Source organism: Salminus brasiliensis, chromosome 20 (genome assembly GCF_030463535.1).
Source record: "Salminus brasiliensis chromosome 20, fSalBra1.hap2, whole genome shotgun sequence".
NCBI lineage: Eukaryota > Metazoa > Chordata > Actinopteri > Characiformes > Bryconidae > Salminus > Salminus brasiliensis.
In genome coordinates this window covers 2,495,166-2,518,895 of record NC_132897.1, presented here as the reverse complement: position 1 = coordinate 2,518,895, position 23,730 = coordinate 2,495,166, and the positions used below count along the sequence as shown (strand labels likewise).

Genomic DNA, 23,730 nt, shown 5'->3' with positions numbered 1-23,730 from the left:
TCAAGAAAGCTACCATTTCCATCCCATATTAATCTGAGAACGAGACCAGAGAAAGCCATAGGAGAACAGGTGTTGCTTAAAAGTCTTTAGGAACCTAAATCTGAGTTTTCTTACCAATGAAGCTAATCTGGCTCCTCAGGGCCCCCGGATCAAACATACAAAGTATGTCTTATGAAGATCCTCTTAAGGTCTATTAATAGTCTCTGCTCTCCATGTGAAATGGGCGGTCCTAAAGGTGGGTCAGGTTTACATCAGCAAACCCCTGACCAATCACAAGGCTAACATGGCTCTGCTCTCTTCTAGATTCTGAGCAACCTGGATAGCTACAGCTCAAGCCTTTGGGTGCCGGGACAGACGGGAGGTCCTGACACAGCACCGTATCCTCAGAGATCCGCTTCCCTCCGCCCACCTGGGAGTCCTGGGAGTTGTGAGGTGGGACGTCCAGGAGCATCAGGGGGTGTCCTTCTTCTACTTCTACTTCTCCTTGTCCTGGTCCTCCTCCTTCTCCTTGTCCTCCATCTACTTGTCCTGGTCCCCCATCTACTTGTCCTGGTCCTCCATCTACTTGTCCTGGTCCCCCATCTACTTGTCCTGGTCCTCCTTGTCTGTCTTCTACTTGTCCTGGTCCTCCTTGTCTGTCTTCTACTTGTCCTTGTCTTTCTTCTACTTGTCCTGGTCCTCCTTCTACTTGTCCTGGTCCTCCTTCTACTTGTCCTCCTTCGACTTGTCCTTGTCCTCCTTCGACTTCTACTACTTGTACCTGGGTTTGAGATTTTTCTTTTACTTGTTCTTGTCAAAAAGACTTTTTATGTCAAAGATCCGCTTCCCTCCGCCCACCTGTGAGTCCTGGGAGTTGTGAGGTGGGACGTCCAGGAGTATTGGGGGGTGTCCCTGCTGCCGGTTTACTGATTGTCCTTTCTAGGAGCACTTTAGGTACTGACCTGACTGTAGGTTTTGGAGATGCTCAACTGTAGGTCGTCTAGCCATCACAGTTTGGTTCTTGTCTTGTGCTGGACCTCCAGGACCAGATTTGAGGAACCACGGTACACAAGAGTTCTTTTTCTCATCACCGTTTCCTAAACTTACCAATGAAAAACTCATTTTCCGGATCCTCTGCTGAATCTACACCACAGGTGTGAAAGCTCGATTTGTGATCAGATCTTCTGGCCTGAAAATATTCAAATTGGGTCAGGAAAAGGCCGTAACTTCTTAGACCATCATTCCGCAAGGCTGTAAGGTCTCACGTTGCTCCAGGACCAGATTTTAGGAACCCTACTATATACAGCACTGTGGAACCTTTGAGATGTTGAATTTTAAGGGGAAACTTCTAGACTGACCAGTAGTCATTGAGACGTCCCACAAAGAAGCTGGTTAGATCTGGCAACACCAAAAAATGTGCTGGACCTCCCGGGGCGGACTGGAAGACCCTGGCATATACAGCACTGTGGGACTCTGGAGACATTTGGTTTGGGGCGGGGGAGCTAGACGACTGGGTCCAAGATGATTTTTATGGAATGTAGTGGTCAATACCTTAAGCGCTCTAAGAGAGACAACCAGCGAACCGGTGACAGGGTCACAGGCACCCGGGCGTCCCACCTCACAACTCACATGATGATGATGTTAACCAGGGGGATGCTGCCCTACCAGATGCGGTCTACACCTTGCACCACCAAAATGTGCTGGACCTCCAGGACCAGACTTAAGGAACCACGGTAGACCAAAGAGTCATTTATTTCCTCATCGATTCCTGAGCTAATCAATGGAAACCTCTCGGTTTTCCGAAGTTTCCCCGCAAACATCATGATAAAGCTCGATTGATCCGATTTCTTTAGATCTTCGGACCTGAAAGCTCAACTCTCAACTCCACAGCCAATCTCGCAGAAACCATCTAGCCCTCTCCATCCTGGTCCTTTTTGGTCCTTCAGCCACCTGCTTGCATCATTTCTTTGTTCCATATCTCTCTCATGCATCCGCTCACCTGTGCTCCTGCTTTTCATCGCTGGGGCTCCAGGTGTGGCAGCAAATAGAAGACGCTGTTAAGGCCTTCCGCCCTTTTATTCTGCACCTCAGCTCTCAACCTGGCGAACTCTCCTGCTTTGTAAAGCTCAGGTCAAGTGCTCCCTCCGTTGTTTCCAGATACGTTATATAAGGGCTCTTGGGACAGCACTCGGATAACGAGAAAATAATAAAGAATGTCAGTCTCTCATCTTCTGCGTACAATGATCAATGATCGCGGTCTTGCGTCTTCTTCAACCTTCTTTTCTAACTTGTTAAAACGTCCAGACTCATAAGAGCTCCAGGACATTAAGAGATAGTTTTACGGTCAGAGGGATCTGTGTGTTCCTGTGTTTACACTCACTGCAGCTGATCACTGATCGTTCTCTCAGGACTCCGGAACTCCGGATCTGAGTCACGTACGATTCTGCAAGGAGAAACTGCTGCTCGGGCTTGTGCTGCTTCTACTTCTTGTCCTCCTTCTACTTGCACTTGTCCTCCTTCTACTTCTACCTCTTCTACCTCAGGGGCAGTGGTGGCTCAGCAGTTAGAGCTCCAGGCTGTCGATAACAGGGTTGGGGGTTCGATTCCCGGGCTGCCACTGTTGGGCCCTTGAGCAAGGCCCTTTACCCTCTCTGCTCCCCGGGCGCTGGAGTTGGCTGCCCACCGCTCTGGGTGTGTGTGTACTCACTGCCCCTAACACGTGTGTGTGTGTGAGTGTGTGTTCACTACCAGATGGGTTAAATGCGGAGGACACATTTCGCTGTACAGTGTACAGTGACAAATACGTGCACCTTTACCTTTTCTTGTCCTCCTTCTACTTGCACCTGTCCTCCTTTTACTTGTCCTCCTTCTACCTCTTCTTGTCCTCCTTCTACTTGCACCTGTCCTCCTTCTACTTGTCCTTGTCCTACTTCTACCCATCCTCTTTCTACTTGTCCTCCTTCTACTTCATGTCCTCTTTCTACTTGTCCTTGTCCTCTTTCTACTTGTCCTTGTCCTCCTTCTACTTTTTCTCCTTCCACTTCTCTGTGTCCTTATTCTACTTGTCCTCCTTCTACTTGTCCTCCTTCTACTAGTCCTTGTCCTCCCTCTACTACTACTTGTACTTGTCAAAAAGACTTTTTATGTCAAAGTCCAAAAAGGCAGAAATGGATATACACGGTTCTGGACTAGAACACTGTTACATTTAGTTAAAAAGGTAAAAAGAAATGTAAATATAATGATGAAATTTTGGCATGACCATGCTGAGCATCATTCCCTTTAACCAGTAACATTACCCTCTTTTTAAACACAGTTTAGAAAGGATCAGATATTTTCTAAAGCTGTACGATGAATCAGATTTTTATCATTACCTCATTACCTGAGTCTCCACACCGGACACATCATTAAGAGCTGTGATGACAGAACCAATCCAATTACGCTACATGTGCTCAGTGTGAGAGACGTAATTAGACTGACCGCACTGTCCGCTGCTGTGTCTGACATTACAGCAGAGGGCCAGTTGTGAATCCGCTGTCAATCACAGTGGCTCTGACAGAAAATCAGAGGAGCAGAAAGTTCTGGTCAGTGGATTTTGGGAACATCACAAAAGCCGGCAGTATGGAATTCATTCATTCTCTTCTTTTTGAGGTAATACGAGTAATCGCACATGCCTTGAAAAGATCTGATCTGCAAGTTCAAGTACAAGCAGAGGAAGAACCACAAGTACAAGCAGAGGAAGAACCACAAGTACAAGTAGAAGGAGAATCACAAGTACAAGTAGAACCACAAGTTCAAATACAGGTAGAAGACGAACCTCAGGTACAAGTAGAAGAAGAACCACAAGTTCAAGAACAAGTAGAAAAAGAACCACAAGTTCAAGAACAAGCAGAAGAAGAACCTCAGGTACAAGCAAAAGAAGAACCACAAGTTCAAGTACAAGTAGAAGAAGAACCACAAGTTCAAGAACAAGCAGAAGAAGAACCACAAATTCAAGAACAAGCAGAAGAAGAACCACAAATTCAAGAACAAGTAGAAGAACCACAAGTAGAAGACGAGCCACAAGTTCAAGAACAAGTAGAAGACGAGCCACAAGTTCAAGAACAAGTAGAAAGAGAACCTCAAGTTCAAGTAGAAGAAGAACCACAAATTCAAGTAGAAGGAGAACCTCAAGTTCAAGAACAAGCAGAAGAAGAACCTCAAGAACAAGTAGAAGAAGAACCACAAGTTCAAGAACAAGCAGAAGAAGAACCTCAAGAACAAGTAGAAGGAGAACCTCAAGTTCAAGAACAAGCAGAAGAAGAACCTCAAGAACAAGTAGAAGAAGAACCACAAGTTCAAGAACAAGTAGAAGAAGAACCACAAGTTCAAGAACAAGCAGAAGAAGAACCACAAGTTCAAGAACAAGTAGAAAGAGAACCTCAAGTTCAAGTAGAAGAAGAACCACAAATTCAAGTAGAAGGAGAACCTCAAGTTCAAGAACAAGCAGAAGAAGAACCTCAAGAACAAGTAGAAGGAGAACCTCAAGTTCAAGAACAAGCAGAAGAAGAACCTCAAGAACAAGTAGAAGAAGAACCACAAGTTCAAGAACAAGTAGAAGAAGAACCACAAGTTCAAGAACAAGCAGAAGAAGAACCACAAGTTCAAGTAGAAGGAGAACCTCAAGTTCAAGTAAAAGAAGAACCATAAGTTCAAGTGCTTCTTCTATATTCTCTAATTCGGGCTTGTGCTTCTTCTCGTACTTGGCCTTTTCCCCCTCTACTGTTACTGTTGTGCTTGAGGGCTCTTTTGTACTTGAACTTCAAAAATGCTTTTAATATCTAAAAAGGTCAAAATGGACCGAGCCTAGAACCCTGCTCATCATGTACTGCAGGAGGAATGGGTGGGGTCAGACACAAGTACACGTACGGTGCAGTACAGCGGACACAACTGCGGCCACGCCTCGGTGCCGCAGCCGCTTTAAACACCAGCACTGAACTTCCTCTTTATCTTCTGTCCCGAGCTCGCTGACAGCTCCCATTTCACTGCACTTAGGAGATGTCAACAAGCTCTTAGGAGGGGAGAGTGGGGGTCCTGAGGGGGGCAGTTTGATGTGCGATTAGCTACAGCGGTAGTAAGCTGAGAGCTCGTGTGTTTTTTAAGAGGCACTGCAGACTCAAACTGCTACCTTCCCACCTCATTCTCATTCCTCACGGCTCCACCACCTTCCCCCCTCTGCCCTCCATCAGCACAGCTCCAGCTCCTAGTAACGGAGGCTCCAGTGCCTTCATGTTAAAGCTGCATAATGAACTGAATGGTGGAGGACGGGGAAAACATTCGTTGGGAGAGGAGAGGACGCGCGTCTCTACGAGGTAATTACACGTGTATCTACAGCTGCGTTCTGTGCCGTTACACTAAATCGGCCACAATTAGCAGAAATTGCAGCTTTCCAGCTTCAGGCACTTTTGCTGGCTGTGGTTCTGAGGAAGCTGTTGTGCGACGGGTGCTGATTTCAGGGTGGTCTGACGGGCCGTTCTGCATTGTTCTCCATTCTTCTGCGTTGTTTATCAGAGTGTGGAGAACGTTTAGGACCACCATTTCCACTCACACGAGTTGAGATTAAGATAGAGAGTGTTGAGAGAGAGAGAGAGAGAGAGAGAGAGAGAGAGAGAGAGAGAGAGAGGGAGAGCGCGAGAGCAGTGGGTAGGTTAATCGGCACTTTTCAAGCCTGGCGGTTTAACCCAAGGTCCTTGTCCAGATGGGTGACTGGACTGGGTCAGAACATCTCCAGAACATCAGGCAGCCCAGATCAACTGAGCCTCAGTCAGCCTGGACTGGGCCTTTATCCCATCGCTCAACCCTCCCTCCCTCTCGCTCGTTTGCTCGCTCGCTTGCTCTGTCAACACTCTCCATCTTAATCTCAAACTCGATGTGCCTCTGTCTCGCTCTCTCACACAGAGCGCGAGAGACATTGAGAGAGAGCGAGAGAGAGAGAGAGCGAGGGACAACGAGTTGAGATTAGGATAGAGAGTGTTGACAGAGCAAGAGAGAGCGCGAGAGAGAGAGAGAGAGAGAGAGAGAGAGAGAGAGAGAGAGAGAGAGAGAGAGCAAGAGAGAGCAAGAGAGAGAGAGCGCAAGAGAGCGAGCGCAAGAGAGAGAGAGCGCAAGAGAGCGAGCGCAAGAGAGAGAGAGCGCAAGAGAGCGAGCGCAAGAGAGAGAGAGCGCAAGAGAGAGAGAGCGCAAGAGAGAGAGAGCGCAAGAGAGAGAGAGCGCAAGAGAGTGGGCGACCGGACTGGGTCAGAATATCTCCAGAACATCAGGCAGGTCTTGTGGGGTGTTCCTGGTACTGGAGGTTCAAGCGCTCCAAGGAAGGTCAACCACTGGACGGGTGAGACAGGGTCATGGGCACCACCTAAGGCTCACTGATTCTCATGGAGGCCCCGCCCACCTCACAATTTACAGGGCTTGAAGGACCTGCTGCTAATGTGTTGACACCTTCAGACGTCCTCGCTTTGAATGGCGGCGAAAGGAGGACTATGCCGGTGGTGCTAATGATATGGCTGATCGGTCTGTGTGTGTGTGTGTGTGTGTGTGTGTGTGTGTGTGTGTGTGTGTACACTTTTGGAAGCCTCTTTACTACATTTATGTACTGATGCTTTAATAGATGAGGGATTTTTAGTGTCTCTTGAGAGAGAGAGAGAGAGAGAGAGAGAGAGAGAGCTCACCTGTTCCGTCAGGTGTGGACCGGACGTATGTAGGCAGCATTTTGACGGAGGCCGAGTCGTGAGTGTCTCGGGCGAGTCCCCTCTTCATCGCACCCTCCATCCTACTCTTCACCTCCAGCAGCTGCTCCCGGCTGAGCCGCAGGGTGTCGAGAACCCGCTGGCGCTCCGCGTGCTGCTCCGCCAGCCGGTACGCCACCGCTGTCACCATTGCGGCGCCCTTCCCGCTGCCGTCTTCAGAGCGCAGGAAACGCACGTCACAGTCCGGCACCAGACGCCGGACCATCTTGTGCAGCCGGCGAGCAAACCTGGGGGGTGAAGGGTGGAGGAGGATATTGGATTTATGGGTAAATGTGCACCTGCCTAGATAAGCAGCATTCCTCAGCTTTGATCTCCAGCAGACCCTCTAAGACTCTCAGCCCTCGGGCCTACACTGGACATCACAGTGCAGCAGAACATCTGCCTGCTTTCATATCTCCCAACATCTGTAGACACCTGCTGCTCCAAAGGTTCCTCTGAAGTCAAGGGCATTATTAAGGAGTTTGGACCAATAGAAATGCTTAGAGTGTGAGGCTGCTGATCTGGGCAGTGAGTGTTTATCTCCTCAGTAAAACACTGATAATAGAATAAACACTAATACGGTCGTGGTTCTCCATCATTAGCATCATTAGAACATCTCCAAAGTTCTCCTCATGGAGTCTAGTATTATTTAGAGTTCTCCTCAGATCAAATCAGGTAAATCAGGGCTTAATGATGGTAAATCAGGTGAGCTGCTGCTGCTGCTGCTGCTGCTGATGGAGTTAAACACATCCTCCACGCTGTGCTGGACCTGAGGAACCTGGAGGAACCGAGCTCTGTTCTTCAGACTAGCTCACAAGATACATGCTATATGTCCAGATGTTTGTGAGCACCCCTTTTATGTTGCATCCGTTGCCAACACAGATGTGCAGATGCACACAGCTTGTCTAGTCCCTGTAGAGAAGTATTGCCAAAAGAATAGGACTCTCTGGAGCTCTGGATCTACCAAGATGAACATACTGCTTCCATGCTGCCTAATAATGCCAGTTGTGGGCTGTAGAGGCTATAGAGTTGAACACATCCTCCACACTGTGCTGGCTGGACTGGGGGGCGTCCAGGAGAACCCTGGAGGAACCGAGCTCTGTTCTTCAGACTAGCTCACCAACAAGATCTCACTACTTTCTTTCTTCAGAATGAGAAGCTCTTGTTTCTCCTTTTTACTGGATTAATAGGTGCTGAAATCCTCATCACAGTACTGTTTTCACCTTATTTGGCCATGCCCACGTGTATCGTATTCCAAGTGAGTGCAGTCTGAAGTGGCCACTGGTCAGAGAGTAGCTAGCTATGCTAACCCGACATCCCAACAGGCTATTTAACACTATTTAGAACCAAAGAAGGGGACCTGCATCTTTGGTTGAAGGCACAAAATGTAAAACCTCCACCCAGACGTCCATACTACTATTCTGCAGAGGAGAAACCACCACCAGAAGGTTCCTTCCCCAGAGAAATGGCTTGGTTACGGTGCTTCGGTCAACTGGGCGCATCTGGTGTTTGTGAGGCTAACAGGTTAGACGTTAGCAGATACGTCCACTTCTCTGGAGCCTCATTACCGAGCCATTTCTCTGGGGAAGGATGTTCTGGTGTTGGTGTCTGGTGGTTGGGTGGGGGGGTCCACAGCAGTAGCTACGTCAGACTGCGCTCACTTCGAATACGATACGACCGTAAACCATCAGAAAAGCTCTGGAATGGGGGCGTTGCCAAATAAGGTGGGCCTATTTTCAAATCCTGGAGATACCAGGTTTGTGTGTGACGGCGGCAATACTGTGTCTTTAGTCTCTTCAGTAGACGTTTCTAGAAGAGTTTATCACTCATTAGGAGAAGGCATCTGGATGGTCCTTCATTAGTCCCCTCGCTGCTGCCTGGTGCTGATTGGTTCAGTGTTGTGCTTCAGGAGCATCACAGCACAATAGCTGCTAATGAGCAGAGGAGCATCTCTGTGGACGTGATTAGCTGGCTGCGTACTGGGCAGCACGGTTGGACCCAGTTTCATATGAAGCTCGAGTATTCAGTGTTATTTACCAAAAAATAAACAAACAAACAAAGAAACTTAATGTAAAAAGTAAAAGTGATGGAAGGAAAAGGCCAGAGAGAGAGAGAGAGAGAGAGAGAGAGAGTGTGAGAGACACACAGCGAGAGAGTGTAAGAGAGAGAGACAGAGTGAGACAGAAAGTAAAGAGACAGAGTGTAAGACAGAGTAAGACAGAGAGAGAAAAAGTAAGAGAGAGAGAGTGTAAGAGAAAGAGACAGATAGACAGAGCAAGAGAGAGAGAGAGAGAGAGAGCGCAAGAGAGACACAGAGAGAGACAGAAAGTAAGAGAGAAAGACAGAAAGTAAGAGAGAGAGAGACAGAGTAAGAGAGACATATAGAGATAGAGTGTAAGAGAGAGAGACATTGAATGTAAGAAACACACAGCAAGAGAGAGAGACAGAGAGAGAGAGAGACAGAGTAAGAGACAGAGAGAGACAAAGTGTAAGAGAGAGAGACAGAGTAAGAGACAGAGAGAGACAAAGTGTGAGAGAGAGAGACAGAGACACAGAGAGAAGTAGTAAGAGAAAGAGAGACAGACAGAGTGAGAGACAGAGAGAAGTAGTAAGAGAAAGAGAGACAGACAGAGTGTAAGAGAAAGAGAGACAGATAGACAGAGTAAGAGAGACAGCGTAAGAATAATACAGAGACAGAGAGAAAGAGACAAAAAGTAGGAGAGAGAGAGACAGAGAGAGCGAGTGTGAGTAAGAGAAAGAGAGAGCACAAAAAAAAAAACGTGAGAGCACAAGAAGGGGAATGTGAGAGACAGAGAGAAGGTGCGCGAGAGCGCAATAAACTGTGAGAGAGCGCAAGAGTGCCAGAGAGTGTCGGAGCATGTGCAGGAAAGCATAAGGGAGATAGAGCACAAGAGAGAGATCACAGGACAGAGCGTGCAAGAACGAGAGAGCAGGCAACAGAGCTTGTAGGCACAAGAGAGAGAGTATGTGAGAGCGCACAAGAGCGAGCGAGAGCTGGTAAGATAAAGAAAGAGTGAGAACGCGAGACAGAGAGAGACAGAGAGAGAGAGAGAGAGAGAGAGAGAGAAAGAGAGAGAGAGAGAGAGAGTAAAAGAGAGAGACAGAGACAGAGAGAGAGAGACAGAAAGACAGAGAGAGTAAATGAGAGAGACAGAGAGAGAGAGAGAGAGAGAGAGAGAGAGAGAGAGAGAGAGAGAGAGAGAAAGAAAGTAAGAGAGAAACAGAGAGAGAAAGACAGAGAGAGTAAATGAGAGAGAGAGACAGAGAGAGTAAAAGAGAGAGAGAGACAGAGAGAGTAAAAGAGAGACAGAGAGAGAGAGAGAGACAGAGAGAGTAAAAGAGAGAAACAGAGAGAGACAGAGAGAGTAAAAGAGAGAGACAGAGAGAGAGTAAAAGAGAGACAGAGAGAGTAAAAGAGAGAGAGAGAGAGAGAGAGAGAGAGAGAGACAGAGAGAGTAAAAGAGAGAGACAGAGAGAGAGACACAGAGAGACAGAGAGAGTAAGAGAGAGACAGAGAAACAGACAGAAAGAGTAAGAGAGAGAGACAGAGAGAGAGAGAGCACAAGGTAGAGTGTGTAAAGGAGAAGGAGTGTGCCAGAGAGTCAGAGCAAGTGCAAGAAAGCTTAAGAAACAGAGAAAGCGCACGAGAGAGAGAGAGAGAGAGAGAGAGAGAGAGAGAGAGAGAGAGAGAGTGGGAGAGAGAGAGTGAGTGCTCACAAGAGAGGGAGAGAGACAGCGCAAGAATGAGAGAGCGTGCAAGAGAGCAAAATAGAGAATTCAAAAGATGCATGTGCAAGAGCGAGAGAGAGAGAGAGAGAGAGAGAGAGAGAGAGAGAGAGAGAGAGAGTGGGAGAGAGAGAGTGAGTGCTCACAAGAGAGGGAGAGAGACAGCGCAAGAATGAGAGAGCGTGCAAGAGAGCAAAATAGAGAATTCAAAAGATGCATGTGCAAGAGCGAGAGAGAGAGAGAGCGAGCACAAGAAAGCATGTGCAAGAGCGCGAGAGAAAGCATGCACCAGAGAGCAGGCAAGAGAGCTTGCAAGATAGAGAATTCGAGAGAGAGTGCAAGAGCGCGCGCGCGAGAGAGAGAGAGCACAAGAGAGAGAGAGAGAGAGAGAGAGAGAGAGAGAGAGAGAGAGAGAGAGAGAGAGAGAGAGAGAGAGAGCACAAGAGAGCATGCGCAAGAGCGCGCGAGAGAGAGAGAGCGCTCAGGAGAAGGAGAGAGAAAGTTAGGAGTAATGAGGAGTGTCGAGGTGAGATGAGCTCAGCAGCTTTGTGTTCCGGCGTGTCCGGAGTCGGACTCACTGCGGGTGGTTCTTGTAGACGGATCCGTCCACGCCGATGGTGGTGCGCAGTCTCTCCGCCGCCTTGTTGTCCCGGATCTGCCGCAGGACTGCGGCCAGCGTCGCTGCACACAGGTGCGCCGCTCGCGTGGACACGATCTGACACACGCGCTGGAGGGCCACGCAGTCCTCAGCCGACGGGTCCAGACCCAGACCTCGCAAGACCTGCTCGGCGTACACCAGCCCCTCCTTCTCCCTGCAAAGCACGGAACAGCTTAGCCGCATACACCACCTGGCCAAATGTTTGTGGACACCCTTTCTAATGAATGCATTCAGCTACTTTAAGTTGCACCCTTTGCTGACACAGATGTGCAAATGCGCACACACACACACACACACACACACACACACACACACACACACACACACACACACTCAGCTTGTCTAGTCCCTGTAGAAAAGTACTGCCAAAAGAATAGGACTCTCTGGACCAGATAACCCAACATGAGCCTATCAGCACCATGCTGCCTAATAATGCCAGGCGTGGGCTATAGAGGGGTGTAAAGCCCCCCAGCATTGGAAGTTGTGGAGCAGTGGAATGACCGTGCTCTCTGGAATGATGGTGGTGCTACAAGCAATTCTACAGCAGCAGCCTCATAAAGGTTTCTCCTGACACCACCCCGGCCACCGGATGGATGTCTGTGCGGGAGAGCGGTGTGATTCAGAAGGTGGTGTGAGGAAAACAACAAGCCACCGCTGATCGCCAGCAAACCATCAATCAGAGCAAATGTGGTTACAGTCACAGAGCACTGCAGGGGAGGAGCCACACGCCACCTTCAGCAGCAGAGGAGCATGCTTCGTTTTTCAGCAGGAGAAGGTGGTTTTTAGGAAACTACATCAGCGACAGAGAGAGCGAGAGAGAGGTCTGCCTATTAGCTTCAAAGTAGGGGAACCAAGAATTATTATTATTATTATCATTATTATTATTATTGGTTTCTCAGTAAAGCTGGATCACAAATGCCTACAGCAGAGCTCAGAAACACCCATCACTCAAAGCAGAACCGGTGCTTTCCATTAGTCCAGACTCCTGAATAAAGGTCAGACCCAGCTGACCCAGCTGGCTGTACTCAGCTTAATAAAGCACAGTTACGGGTCTGGAAAGCCAGTCGTTACTGATCGTACTGATTAGCAGTGTTTGTATCAGCAAAAGCATAAATAGAAGAAGGTAAAGCATAAACAGAAGGAGGAGGAGGAGGTAAAGCATTAACAGAAGGAGGAGGAGGAGGTAAAGCATAAACAGAAGGAAGAGGAGGAGGAGGTAAAGCATAAACAGAAGGAGGAGGAGGAGGTAAAGCATAAACAGAAGGAGGAGGAGGAGGTAAAGCATAAACAGAAGGAAGAGGAGGAGGTAAAGCATAACCAGAAGGAGGAAGAGGAGGTAAAGCATAAATAGAAGGAGGAAGAGGAGGTAAAGCATAAATAGAAGGAGGAAGAGGAGGTAAAGCATAAACAGAAGGAGGAAGAGGAGGTAAAGCATAAACAGAAGGAGGAGGAGGAGGAAAAGCATAAACAGAAGGAGGAGGAGGAGGTAAAGCATAAACAGAAGGAGGAAGAGGAGGTAAAGCATAAACAGAAGGAGGAAGAGGAGGTAAAGCATAAACAGAAGGAGGAAGAGGAGGTAAAGCATAAACAGAAGGAGGAGGAGGAGGTAAAGCATAAACAGAAGGAGGAGGAGGAGGTAAAGCATAAATAGAAGGAGGAAGAGGAGGTAAAGCATAAACAGAAGGAGGAGGAGGAGGTAAAGCATAAATAGAAGGAGGAAGAGGTAAAGCATAAATAGAAGGAGGAAGAGGAGGTAAAGCATAAACAGAAGGAAGAGGAGGAGGTAAAGCATAAATAGAAGGAGGAAGAGGAGGTAAAGCATAAACAGAAGGAAGAGGAGGAGGTAAAGCATAAACAGAAGGAGGAGGAGGAGGTAAAGCATAAACAGAAGGAGGAGGAGGAGGTAAAGCATAAATAGAAGGAGGAGGAGGTAAAGCATAAATAGAAGGAGGAGGAGGAGGAGGTAAAGCATAAACAGAAGGAGGAGGAGGTAAAGCATAAATAGAAGGAGGAGGAGGAGGAGGTAAAGCATAAACAGAAGGAGGAGGAGGTAAAGCATAAATAGAAGGAAGAGGAGGAGGTAAAGCATAAACAGAAGGAGGAGGAGGTAAAGCATAAATAGAAGGAGGAGGAGGTAAAGCATAAATAGAAGGAGGAGGAGGAGGAGGTAAAGCATAAACAGAAGGAGGAGGAGGTAAAGCATAAATAGAAGGAGGAGGAGGAGGAGGTAAAGCATAAACAGAAGGAGGAGGAGGTAAAGCATAAATAGAAGGAGGAGGAGGTAAAGCATAAACAGAAGGAAGAGGAGGAGGTAAAGCATAAACAGAAGGAGGAGGAGGTAAAGCATAAATAGAAGGAGGAGGAGGTAAAGCATAAATAGAAGGAGGAGGAGGAGGAGGTAAAGCATAAACAGAAGGAAGAGGAGGAGGTAAAGCATAAATAGAAGGAGGAGGAGGAGGAGGTAAAGCATAAACAGAAGGAAGAGGAGGAGGAGGTAAAGCATAAATAGAAGGAGGAAGAGGAGGTAAAGCATAAACAGAAGTTACAGTCACAGAGCACTGCAGGGGAGGAGCCACACGCCACCTTCAGCAGCAGAGGAGACAGCGATGCTTCGTTTTTCAGCAGGAGAAGGTGGTTTTTAGGAAACTACATCAGCGACAGAGAGAGCGAGAGAGAGGTCTGCCTATTAGCTTCAAAGTAGGGGAACCAAGAATTATTATTATTATTATCATTATTATTATTATTGGTTTCTCAGTAAAGCTGGATCACAAATGCCTACAGCAGAGCTCAGAAACACCCATCACTCAAAGCAGAACCGGTGCTTTCCATTAGTCCAGACTCCTGAATAAAGGTCAGACCCAGCTGACCCAGCTGGCTGTACTCAGCTTAATAAAGCACAGTTACGGGTCTGGAAAGCCAGTCGTTACTGATCGTACTGATTAGCAGTGTTTGTATCAGCAAAAGCATAAATAGAAGAAGGTAAAGCATAAACAGAAGGAGGAGGAGGAGGTAAAGCATTAACAGAAGGAGGAGGAGGAGGTAAAGCATAAACAGAAGGAGGAGGAGGAGGTAAAGCATAAACAGAAGGAAGAGGAGGAGGAGGTAAAGCATAAACAGAAGGAGGAGGAGGAGGTAAAGCATAAATAGAAGGAAGAGGAGGAGGTAAAGCATAACCAGAAGGAGGAGGAGGAGGTAAAGCATAAATAGAAGGAGGAGGAGGAGGTAAAGCATAAACAGAAGGAGGAGGAGGAGGTAAAGCATAAACAGAAGGAGGAGGAGGAGGTAAAGCATAAACAGAAGGAGGAAGAGGAGGTAAAGCATAAACAGAAGGAGGAGGAGGAGGTAAAGCATAAACAGAAGGAGGAGGAGGAGGTAAAGCATAAACAGAAGGAAGAGGAGGAGGTAAAGCATAAACAGAAGGAGGAGGAGGAGGTAAAGCATAAACAGAAGGAGGAGGAGGAGGTAAAGCATAAACAGAAGGAGGAGGAGGAGGTAAAGCATAAACAGAAGGAGGAAGAGGAGGTAAAGCATAAATAGAAGGAGGAAGAGGAGGTAAAGCATAAACAGAAGGAGGAAGAGGAGGTAAAGCATAAACAGAAGGAAGAGGAGGAGGTAAAGCATAAACAGAAGGAGGAGGAGGAGGAGGTAAAGCATAAATAGAAGGAGGAGGAGGTAAAGCATAAACAGAAGGAAGAGGAGGAGGTAAAGCATAAACAGAAGGAGGAGGAGGAGGTAAAGCATAAATAGAAGAAGGAGGAGGTAAAGCATAAATAGAAGGAGGAGGAGGAGGAGGTAAAGCATAAATAGAAGGAGGAAGAGGAGGTAAAGCATAAACAGAAGGAGGAGGAGGAGGAGGTAAAGCATAAATAGAAGGAGGAAGAGGAGGTAAAGCATAAATAGAAGGAGGAGGTAAAGCATAAACAGAAGGAAGAGGAGGAGGTAAAGCATAAACAGAAGGAGGAAGAGGAGGTAAAGCATAAACAGAAGGAGGAAGAGGAGGTAAAGCATAAATAGAAGGAGGAGGAGGAGGAGGTAAAGCATAAATAGAAGGAGGAGGAGGAGGTAAAGCATAAACAGAAGGAGGAGGAGGAGGTAAAGCATAAATAGAAGGAGGAGGAGGAGGTAAAGCATAAATAGAAGGAGGAGGAGGAGGTAAAGCATAAATAGAAGGAGGAGGAGGAGGTAAAGCATAAATAGAAGGAAGAGGAGGAGGAGGAGGTAAAGCATAAATAGAAGGAGGAGGAGGTAAAGCATAAATAGAAGGAGGAGGAGGTAAAGCATAAATAGAAGGAAGAAGAGGAGGAAAAGCATAAATAGAAGGAAGAGGAGGAGGAGGAGGAGGAGGAGGAGGTAAAGCATAAATAGAAAGAAGAGGAGGAGGAGGAGGTAAAGCATAAATAGAAGGAGGAAGAGGAGGTAAAGCATAAATAGAAGAAGGAGGAGGAGGAAAAGCATAAATAGAAGAAGGAGGAGGAGGAAAAGCATAAATAGAAAGAAGAGGAGGAGGAAAAGCATAAATAGAAAGAAGAGGAGGAGGAGGAGGTAAAGCATAAACAGAAGGAGCAGGAGGAGGTAAAGCATAAATAGAAGGAGCAGGAGGAGGTAAAGCATAAATAGAAGGAGGAAGAGGAGGTAAAGCATAAATAGAAGGAGGAAGAGGAGGTAAAGCATAAATAGAAGAAGGAGGAGGAGGAAAAGCATAAATAGAAGGAGGAAGAGGAGGTAAAGCATAAATAGAAGGAGGAAGAGGAGGTAAAGCATAAATAGAAGAAGGAGGAGGAGGTAAAGCATAAATAGAAGGAGCAGGAGGAGGTAAAGCATAAATAGAAGGAGCAGGAGGAGGAAAAGCATAAATAGAAGAAGGAGGAGGAGGTAAAGCATAAATAGAAGGAAGAGGAGGTAAAGCATAAATAGAAGGAGCAGGAGGAGGAAAAGCATAAATAGAAGAAGGAGGAGGAGGAAAAGCATAAATAGAAGAAGGAGGAGGAGGTAAAGCATAAATAGAAGAAGGAGGAGGAGGAAAAGCATAAATAGAAGAAGGAGGAGGAGGAAAAGCATAAATAGAAGAAGGAGGAGGAGGTAAAGCATAAATAGAAGAAGGAGGAGGAGGTAAAGCATAAATAGAGGGAGGAGGAAGAGGAGGTAAAGCATAAATAGAGGGAGGAGGAAGAGGAAGAGGTAAAGCATCAATAGGAGGAGGAGGAGGAGTAGAAGGAGGAGGTAAAGCATAAATAGGAGGAGGAGGAGATGAAGATAAGAAGAAGGAGAAGAGGACAACAGTGAAGTGTTCGGTTATGCAGTGAAGTTGATGGAAATGGGGAGATCCTCCAGCCTGACCCTGTCCGGAGCAGCTGGACAGGAGCCGGCTGCGCTGAGTGACTGCTGACCTCACTTGGTGTTCGGCCCCGGCTTTATGAAAGCGGCCCCTAATGAGCAGACCTGACGAGGTGCCACTGGCATGTGCTGGCGAGCCGGAGCTCCGCCGCTAATGACGGTTATTATTCAGACGCACTCCCTCATCTCTCCAGCAAACATCCTGTCCAAGACCTCCGACATGACGCACATCCCACTCACTCGCACCTCCCTGACGCCCACATTCCCAAAACACACGACCTGCGCTACCTGTCCCAATGTTTGCGGACACTCCTTCTAATGAACGCTTTCTGCCACTTTAGCACACAGCTTGTCTAGTCCCTGTATAGAAGGACTGCCAATAGAATAGGACTGGGCTATAGAGGGGTATAAAGCCCCCCAGCATTGAGCTGTGGAGCAGTGGAGGAGCTGTGTTCTCTGAAATGATGGATGGTGGAGCTCCATCCAGTACTTTTGAGTTGAGGAGATAATGGGGGATAATAAGGTGTAGGACAGTAGAGACGGTTACTCCAACAAACAAAGCAGGATACGCTCCTTATTTAGGAAGATGACAACAGATCAGCAGGTGTCCCAATACTTTTGTCCTTTTAGTATATGAAGGCAAGCACATGCGCGCACACACATTGAAGTCTGTGTTGAAGGGTACTGACTTTTGATTCTCGATGGTAGAGACATAGCTGGTCTTGAAGTGGCCGGTGACCAGAAGGTCTGGGGTGGTGTGGCCCTGGAACAACAGGCCCTCTCTGGCCATCTTCACCAGGATGATGCGCACCAGCTCCCCCATGTACATCCCGCTGATCATCTTCTCAAAGCTGCAGAACACACACACACACACACACATTAATAAAAGATTATCTTACCTTATCTTATTACAGTTGATCGATTATCAATATATTGAAGTATCATGATATTATGCTTTGCGATACTGTATCGATTCTCAAGCTCAAACTCGGTATTGATTATTAATTATTGGCATGCATGTAAAAAAAATTGATAGCAGACCGTGGTCCATTTTGTCCCCTGTTTAAACTGGAGATGGACCGGCCAGTGTTTTTGAAATCAATACTGATCACCGATCATCTTTCAGCACAGCTGCATCCAGCAAACTCTGACGGGCTTGCAACTACGGTGGGCTTGCAACTTAAATGAAAAAAAAAAATACAAATTTAAGAGTGTGACATCACCAATCAGTGAGCTCCCACAGCTACCCCCCCCCCACCCCGAGACCCTATTAAATGTGCAAGGGGAAATGAGCTTATATGGCCGTGTACTAGATATAGACACAGAACCGAAATGTGACACATCGTAGACGTCGTAATTTTGAAATACCGTCCTCATTATCTCATTACTCCGATACCGCAGTATTACCATCATGCTGTCTTGCTTGCAGTATCTAAATACAGACGCTGTAAGTGTGAATTAGCTTTTAAGGCTCTAAAGAACCTTCCCCTGTTTCCGTCAGCGTTTCTGAAGCCCCCAAAATCCACTGATCAGAACTTTCTGCTTGATTTTCTCTCAATCAGAGCCACTGTGATTGACAGCAGGATTCACAACTGGCCCTCTGCTGTAATGTCAGACACAGCAGCGGACAGTGCGGTCAGTCTAATTACGTCTCTCACACTGAGCACATGTAGCGTAATTGGATTGGATCGGTCATCACAGCTCTTAATGATGTGTCCGGTGTGGAGACTCAGGTAATGAGGTAATGATAAAAATCTGATTCATCGTACAGCCTTAGAAAAGATTGGGATTGAAGAATTAACACTTAACAGTTCCAGGACTTTTATTTTTTTATTACTATTTTATTATATTTGAAACATCAGGAATTTATTGCTCATAGAAGGGATTTTGTTTTTTAAACAAACTAAACCATATAGAACTCAAAACTGTTTAACCCTTAAAACTCACTAAAGTCATTTCAGACGTCAAGATCTGTATGTACTTTTCTGGTGCATGCAGTGCAAGCATGATACACCATAAAACATTTTTTTTTGTATTAATTTGTGAATTTTTTGTTTTTTAATGTATTCGATATTATTGCTATTACTTATATAATAGGAAATATGACATTAGATATAATGTCATATAAATATCACATTTTATATTTTATTAATTAATATTTTCATTTAAGAAACTAATATTCTATTAATGTTTTAATTATCACACTGATGCTGCAGAGGTCTTAAAAACCCATATATATCAAATATGATACAAAATAAAAGTCCTACATGCAAATTGGTTTAGTTTTTTTTGTTTGTTTGTTTATAATTGATCATGAGGTAAAAAATAAACACTGCATTATTTAATGGTTCAAGCTTGTTTGGTGAGTGATAGGGTTCAAAGAGCAGCGTTCTCACCAGGGTATGGATTAATCAAACCAAACCAGACAGATCTGATACACTTGGCTTTGAAGGAACGAATATATATATATATATATATATATATATATATATATATATATATATATATATATATATATAATAAAATACTAAGAATATCATGAGGAGCCTGTGGAACCTTTAAATTGGTAAAGAACATTTGCATTAACACACATCTCTATTACAAACATGGTTCTTTAGGGAACCAAAGGTGGTTCTTCTGGGACATCGCTCAAGTGACCATTTGAGGCACCTTTAGCTTTAGGAGTGTACTGTATGAATGAGCCCAGATCCTCACACTGTTTAAAAACAAACCTGTGTGTGTGTGTGTGTGTGTGTGTGTGTGTGTGTGTATGTACATGGCTTATGAATATAAAAGCATTTGATTGGAAGCCCTCCCACTCCACATGTCCTCTTCTCCACATATCAGCAAATCAGTTGATGAGACAAGCAGCACAGATACATGTATAATCAGTCTGGGCGACGTGGGCAGCTGAAAGTTGAATGGTTTGGAAAGCCAGGACTCGCACTTGACTTTTGAGAGGTTAGTGTGGTGCAACCGATAACACAGCGTGGAGGACTGGGGTTCGAGTCCCGGTCTGGGTGACTATGCTGCGCTACACCAATAAGAGTCCTTGGGCAAGACTCCTAACACTACATTGGCCCTCCTCTGTAATAGGAGGAACCTTGTAAGTCGCTCTGGAGAAGAGCATCGGCTAAATACCATAAATGTAATGGATAAGGGATAATGCATTACTACTGGCCATTTCCATGGTCTTCACACTCCTGTACACACTACAGCCGGAGCTCAGCGGGGAGCCTATTATTAATACCATTTAAACTGGTGCGTAAAAGATTTAGCAAATCAAACGCAGCAAATTCTGATGACCAGGAACAAGCACAGAACACTAATAACTCAAATTACAACATTGTGATTCACTGGATGCATTCGCAATTTACTCTCAAACTAACTGCCAAGTCAAACTCCTCCAGAGACGAAGAGCTCGGCGTTCTCCCTCCCAAGTGCATCAGAATAAACAACAGTTGTTGTTCATAAATAAAACTATGGAAGGGAACGAGCTCATGCCTCACGAGTGCTGCTGTTCGATGCTTAGTGAAAGTCTTACAAGCCTGCTTTCATTTCTTAAAGGGCAAGACCACCCATTTTTGAAAATCCTCTTATTAATATGGGCATAAGGTCAGTCCAAGTGGTTTGTCCAAGTCAGTCTCTGTTCTAGAGGAACTAGGAACTAGGATCCTGGGATGTCTGGGAAATGCAATGTCCAAAAAATTGTATGCTGGCTATTTTTCTGTGTATCCGAATCATAAAGTGGAATTTAAGTGCAATTTTAATTCGTCATCAGTATCCCAGCATTTACGTTTACATTTACACTGAAGGCCTTTAGGAGATGCTCTTCTCCAGAGCGACTTACAAAAGTGCTTCACTGTTTACTCAGAAAAGACCTTCAGCTAGTTTATACAGACTAGATCCCTCTAATCTTAGACTCTACTAAAAACAAGTAATACTCTTCTCTTAACCTGAGCACTCTCAGAAGAGGAGGATCTTCAGTCTGGGTTTGAAGACAGCGAGCGTTGGGCTGTAAAAAAAAAAAAAACTGTAGCTTCACTGTAGCTTCCTGTAGCTGCTGCCCAGGTCATCAGATTCAACCCCCTGACTCTGGCCTACAAAGCCAAGACTGGACCAGCCAGCCCCTCCGTACTTGATGGCGATGGTCAAAAGCCGATCTGCACCAAGAGCCCTTCCAGCTTCAAGTACGGCTCGGCTCGACCCGCCATCCTTTAAGATCCACGGAAGACGAGCGTCCAGGCTTTTTACTGTCCTGCACCGAAGTGGTGGAACGAACTTCCCCTGGGTGTCCGAACAGCAGTCCAACACTCGCTGTCCTCAAACCCAGACTGAAGACCCTCCTCTTCTGAGAGTACTTGAGGGTGAATAGCAGAGTGGTCACCTTACTGACCTTTATGTTTAGTAGAGTCTAAGATTAGAGGATCTTTGAATTTTTTGTCTTTTCAAAGTAGCTGAGGTGAAGCACTTTTGTAAATCGCTCTGGAGAAGAACGTCTGCTAAATGTATTAAATGTAAATGTAAGGGTTGAAATCTCCAGATGTTGTACAGGAGAAATCTGCATGACTGGAATAGGAGCCAATAAAACCCTGCCATTCAGCTTTTCCTCAGATAAAAGAATCGACAGAGCCAATCAGTGCTCCTTCCCGTGTAAAGAAGCGAATGAGATATTTAACAGTATTGATCAGAATACAACATGAACTGTACTCCAGTCAATAAATCAAAAAAGACTCTGCGTCCAGAGAGAGGGGTGGCAGGTCGCTCATTCACAGTCGCTCAGGCATGGTTGTGTAGTGTTAGCAACGTGGCGTTAGCGACAAGTGCTACTTGTGTCACTCACAGCTGTTTGCCCGGGTTGAGTGAGCCGGCGTCAATCTCGCGGTCAAAATCAGTGCGCAGATCGTCCAGGCTGCCGTCGTCTCCGAACGCCCCCCACTCCATGTTCACGCACATACGGCCCTCGTCACCCTCCACCAGCTCGAGGTTACGCATCTCCTCCATGTAGCAGGCGTTGGTGCCCGTACCTGCAGAAACCCAGAGCAGAGGGCTCGTCTTCATCAGGGGTGATGACTTTTCCACCAGAAAACAATAACCTGACCCATGCACAGCTATACATGCATATGATATACACACTCACACACACACATATATATATATATATATATATATATATATATATATATATATATATATATATATATATATATATATATGTTTTGTGCAGTTTTAGTATATATAATTTTTTGATATATATATATATATATATATATATATATATATATATATATATTCATATTTATTTATTTATTTATATTTTTTGTTTAAGCTTAACTGCCAGCCTAAGAGCCACAAGTCTCAGAGGTGACTAACCTACGATAAGGCCGATCTCACAGTGATGGTCGTCATAACCGCAGGTCATCATGGTTCCGACAGTGTCATTGATCACAGCAACAATGTCGATGTCGAAGTCCTTTTAGACGAGGAAGGGAAATAACAACAATAAATAAATAAATAAATAAAATTGTGATTTTATCTTTCAAACTTTAAACAGAATAAAAGCACAAAAACCCGTAACCTTACTGAAACTCGACTCCTTCAGATCCCTATGACACGCTTTTCCCCCAAAGAACAGCATTTCAAAGAGGGATTCTGGTTTTTGCTGAAGGCAAATAAACAGTGCAGCTATGCAGCTTTGACAAGTAAACTCAGCACCTGCGACCACACTGCACTTCTCACAGAGCTCACACTCTTCTCAAAGTTCTGCGCTTTCTTTCAGCTTTTCAATCTCAGCACTGGCTGACATTTAACGATTCAGCAAACTCGGATGACTATGAGCGAAATACAGGGGGGATTAAATATGCAAATCTGAGACCAAGCTTTGTAAAACCCCCAAACTGTAAAAACCCGTCTGAGATCAGCCTGAAGCTGCCGCTGGTTCTTACCCCTCTCTTCTTGATGGCTCTTCTCAGCAGACTCACAACGTCCCTGCCCTCCACACCGCTCGACTTGAAGCCCTTCGTCCACGACACCAGGAAACTCTACAGAGAGGCAGAAGCAGCCATAGAAAACGGTGACTAAAAATTCATATTGGGGTAGTATGGTGGGTTTGACCCTAGAGGACGCTAGAGTGGTGCTCCATTACAACAAAACTAAGGATCAGAACCGAATTTGGCTTAAAAGCTGATACCCGATCCATTAATACGCCTGGATCGGCCTTGATCCCAATCTACTGGATCGGCTCGGCTCAGGACATCGCTGGTAATAGGTGCTGTAGTAAATCCAGTCCGATAATAATAATATTAATTACTATAATAGCATAATAACAACCATTTGTATTGATGTTTTCTTATAAACAAAACTCTAGAGGGCACCAACAAGCAAGTCTACAAACACTAGGGGCCTGTCAACTGCGCTGTACCGTGATATAGGGGGCGTGTCGGTGCGTCTTTGCTATGGTAACGACGGGAAAAGTTTTCCTTGCTTGTCTCGAAATGCTCAAAAGTCATGTACGGAGTCTCTTAATTAATCATGGGTGTGGTTTTTTTGGCGTAACGTGCAGTAATAAACCAATCAGTGTGTCTCTCACCGACGTTCCCTTTAAGAGCCAGGTGCGGTCTGACTGACCTTGGTGGGTTGCTATTTCAGTGCTGTAAAGCATGTTGGGGGGGGGGTTTACAAGCGTCGAGCTGCACGTGCCAGTGTTGACAATTCACTGCCAAGATAGCAACGAACAAACATCTGACGGTTAAGGAACATCAGTCTAGACTGTTTTCAGTCAGCGGAGCTCCTCCTGTGTTTCCCGTTGCTGAGATACGCAGCAATACTCCAGAAACTGACCTGAACATCCCTCATTTCGAGACCACCACAGAAGGACTGAAAATAAGACTGTTGGCGGGGTGGAAGATAGCACTGAGCATCGTGACGCTCCTTGTGCAGGGTGTAGGATAGGGCCCTAGGAGCTAAAACCAGTAGGGTCAGCGCTGGAATAATAGAGTGTATAGTGATGGTGCAAATGAAGTGAAATCAGCCATTAACATTTGATTTGACAGCTGAAAAAAATGACACAAAAAATACTTTCAAGACAGATCAAGGCTGGATTTTACTTACAGTAACATTTATTTCTACAGCAGAGAGGTTTTGGGCAGTAGGCTGCTACAGCACAACTGCCTCTGAGTGCTGATTGGCTGGTAGGCTGATCAGCTCATGGGTTGATTAAAGCAATTCACATTATCTGATATCATCATTATAGAA

General features: G+C 45.7%; 1 protein-coding gene across 1 annotated transcript in view; it reads right to left on the bottom strand.

Moving 5' to 3' along the window:
* hk2 (hexokinase 2) overlaps positions 1–23,730 on the bottom strand; it is a 76,852-nt gene that overhangs the window by 32,007 nt on the left and 21,115 nt on the right. The window contains exons 5-10 of the mRNA XM_072665288.1: positions 22,422–22,517; positions 21,850–21,949; positions 21,320–21,503; positions 17,166–17,327; positions 11,063–11,296; positions 6,681–6,985 (exon numbers count right to left, since the gene is read on the bottom strand). Coding sequence (XP_072521389.1) covers positions 6,681–6,985; positions 11,063–11,296; positions 17,166–17,327; positions 21,320–21,503; positions 21,850–21,949; positions 22,422–22,517 — 1,081 coding nt within the window. The remainder of the gene's footprint in view (positions 1–6,680; positions 6,986–11,062; positions 11,297–17,165; positions 17,328–21,319; positions 21,504–21,849; positions 21,950–22,421; positions 22,518–23,730) is intronic.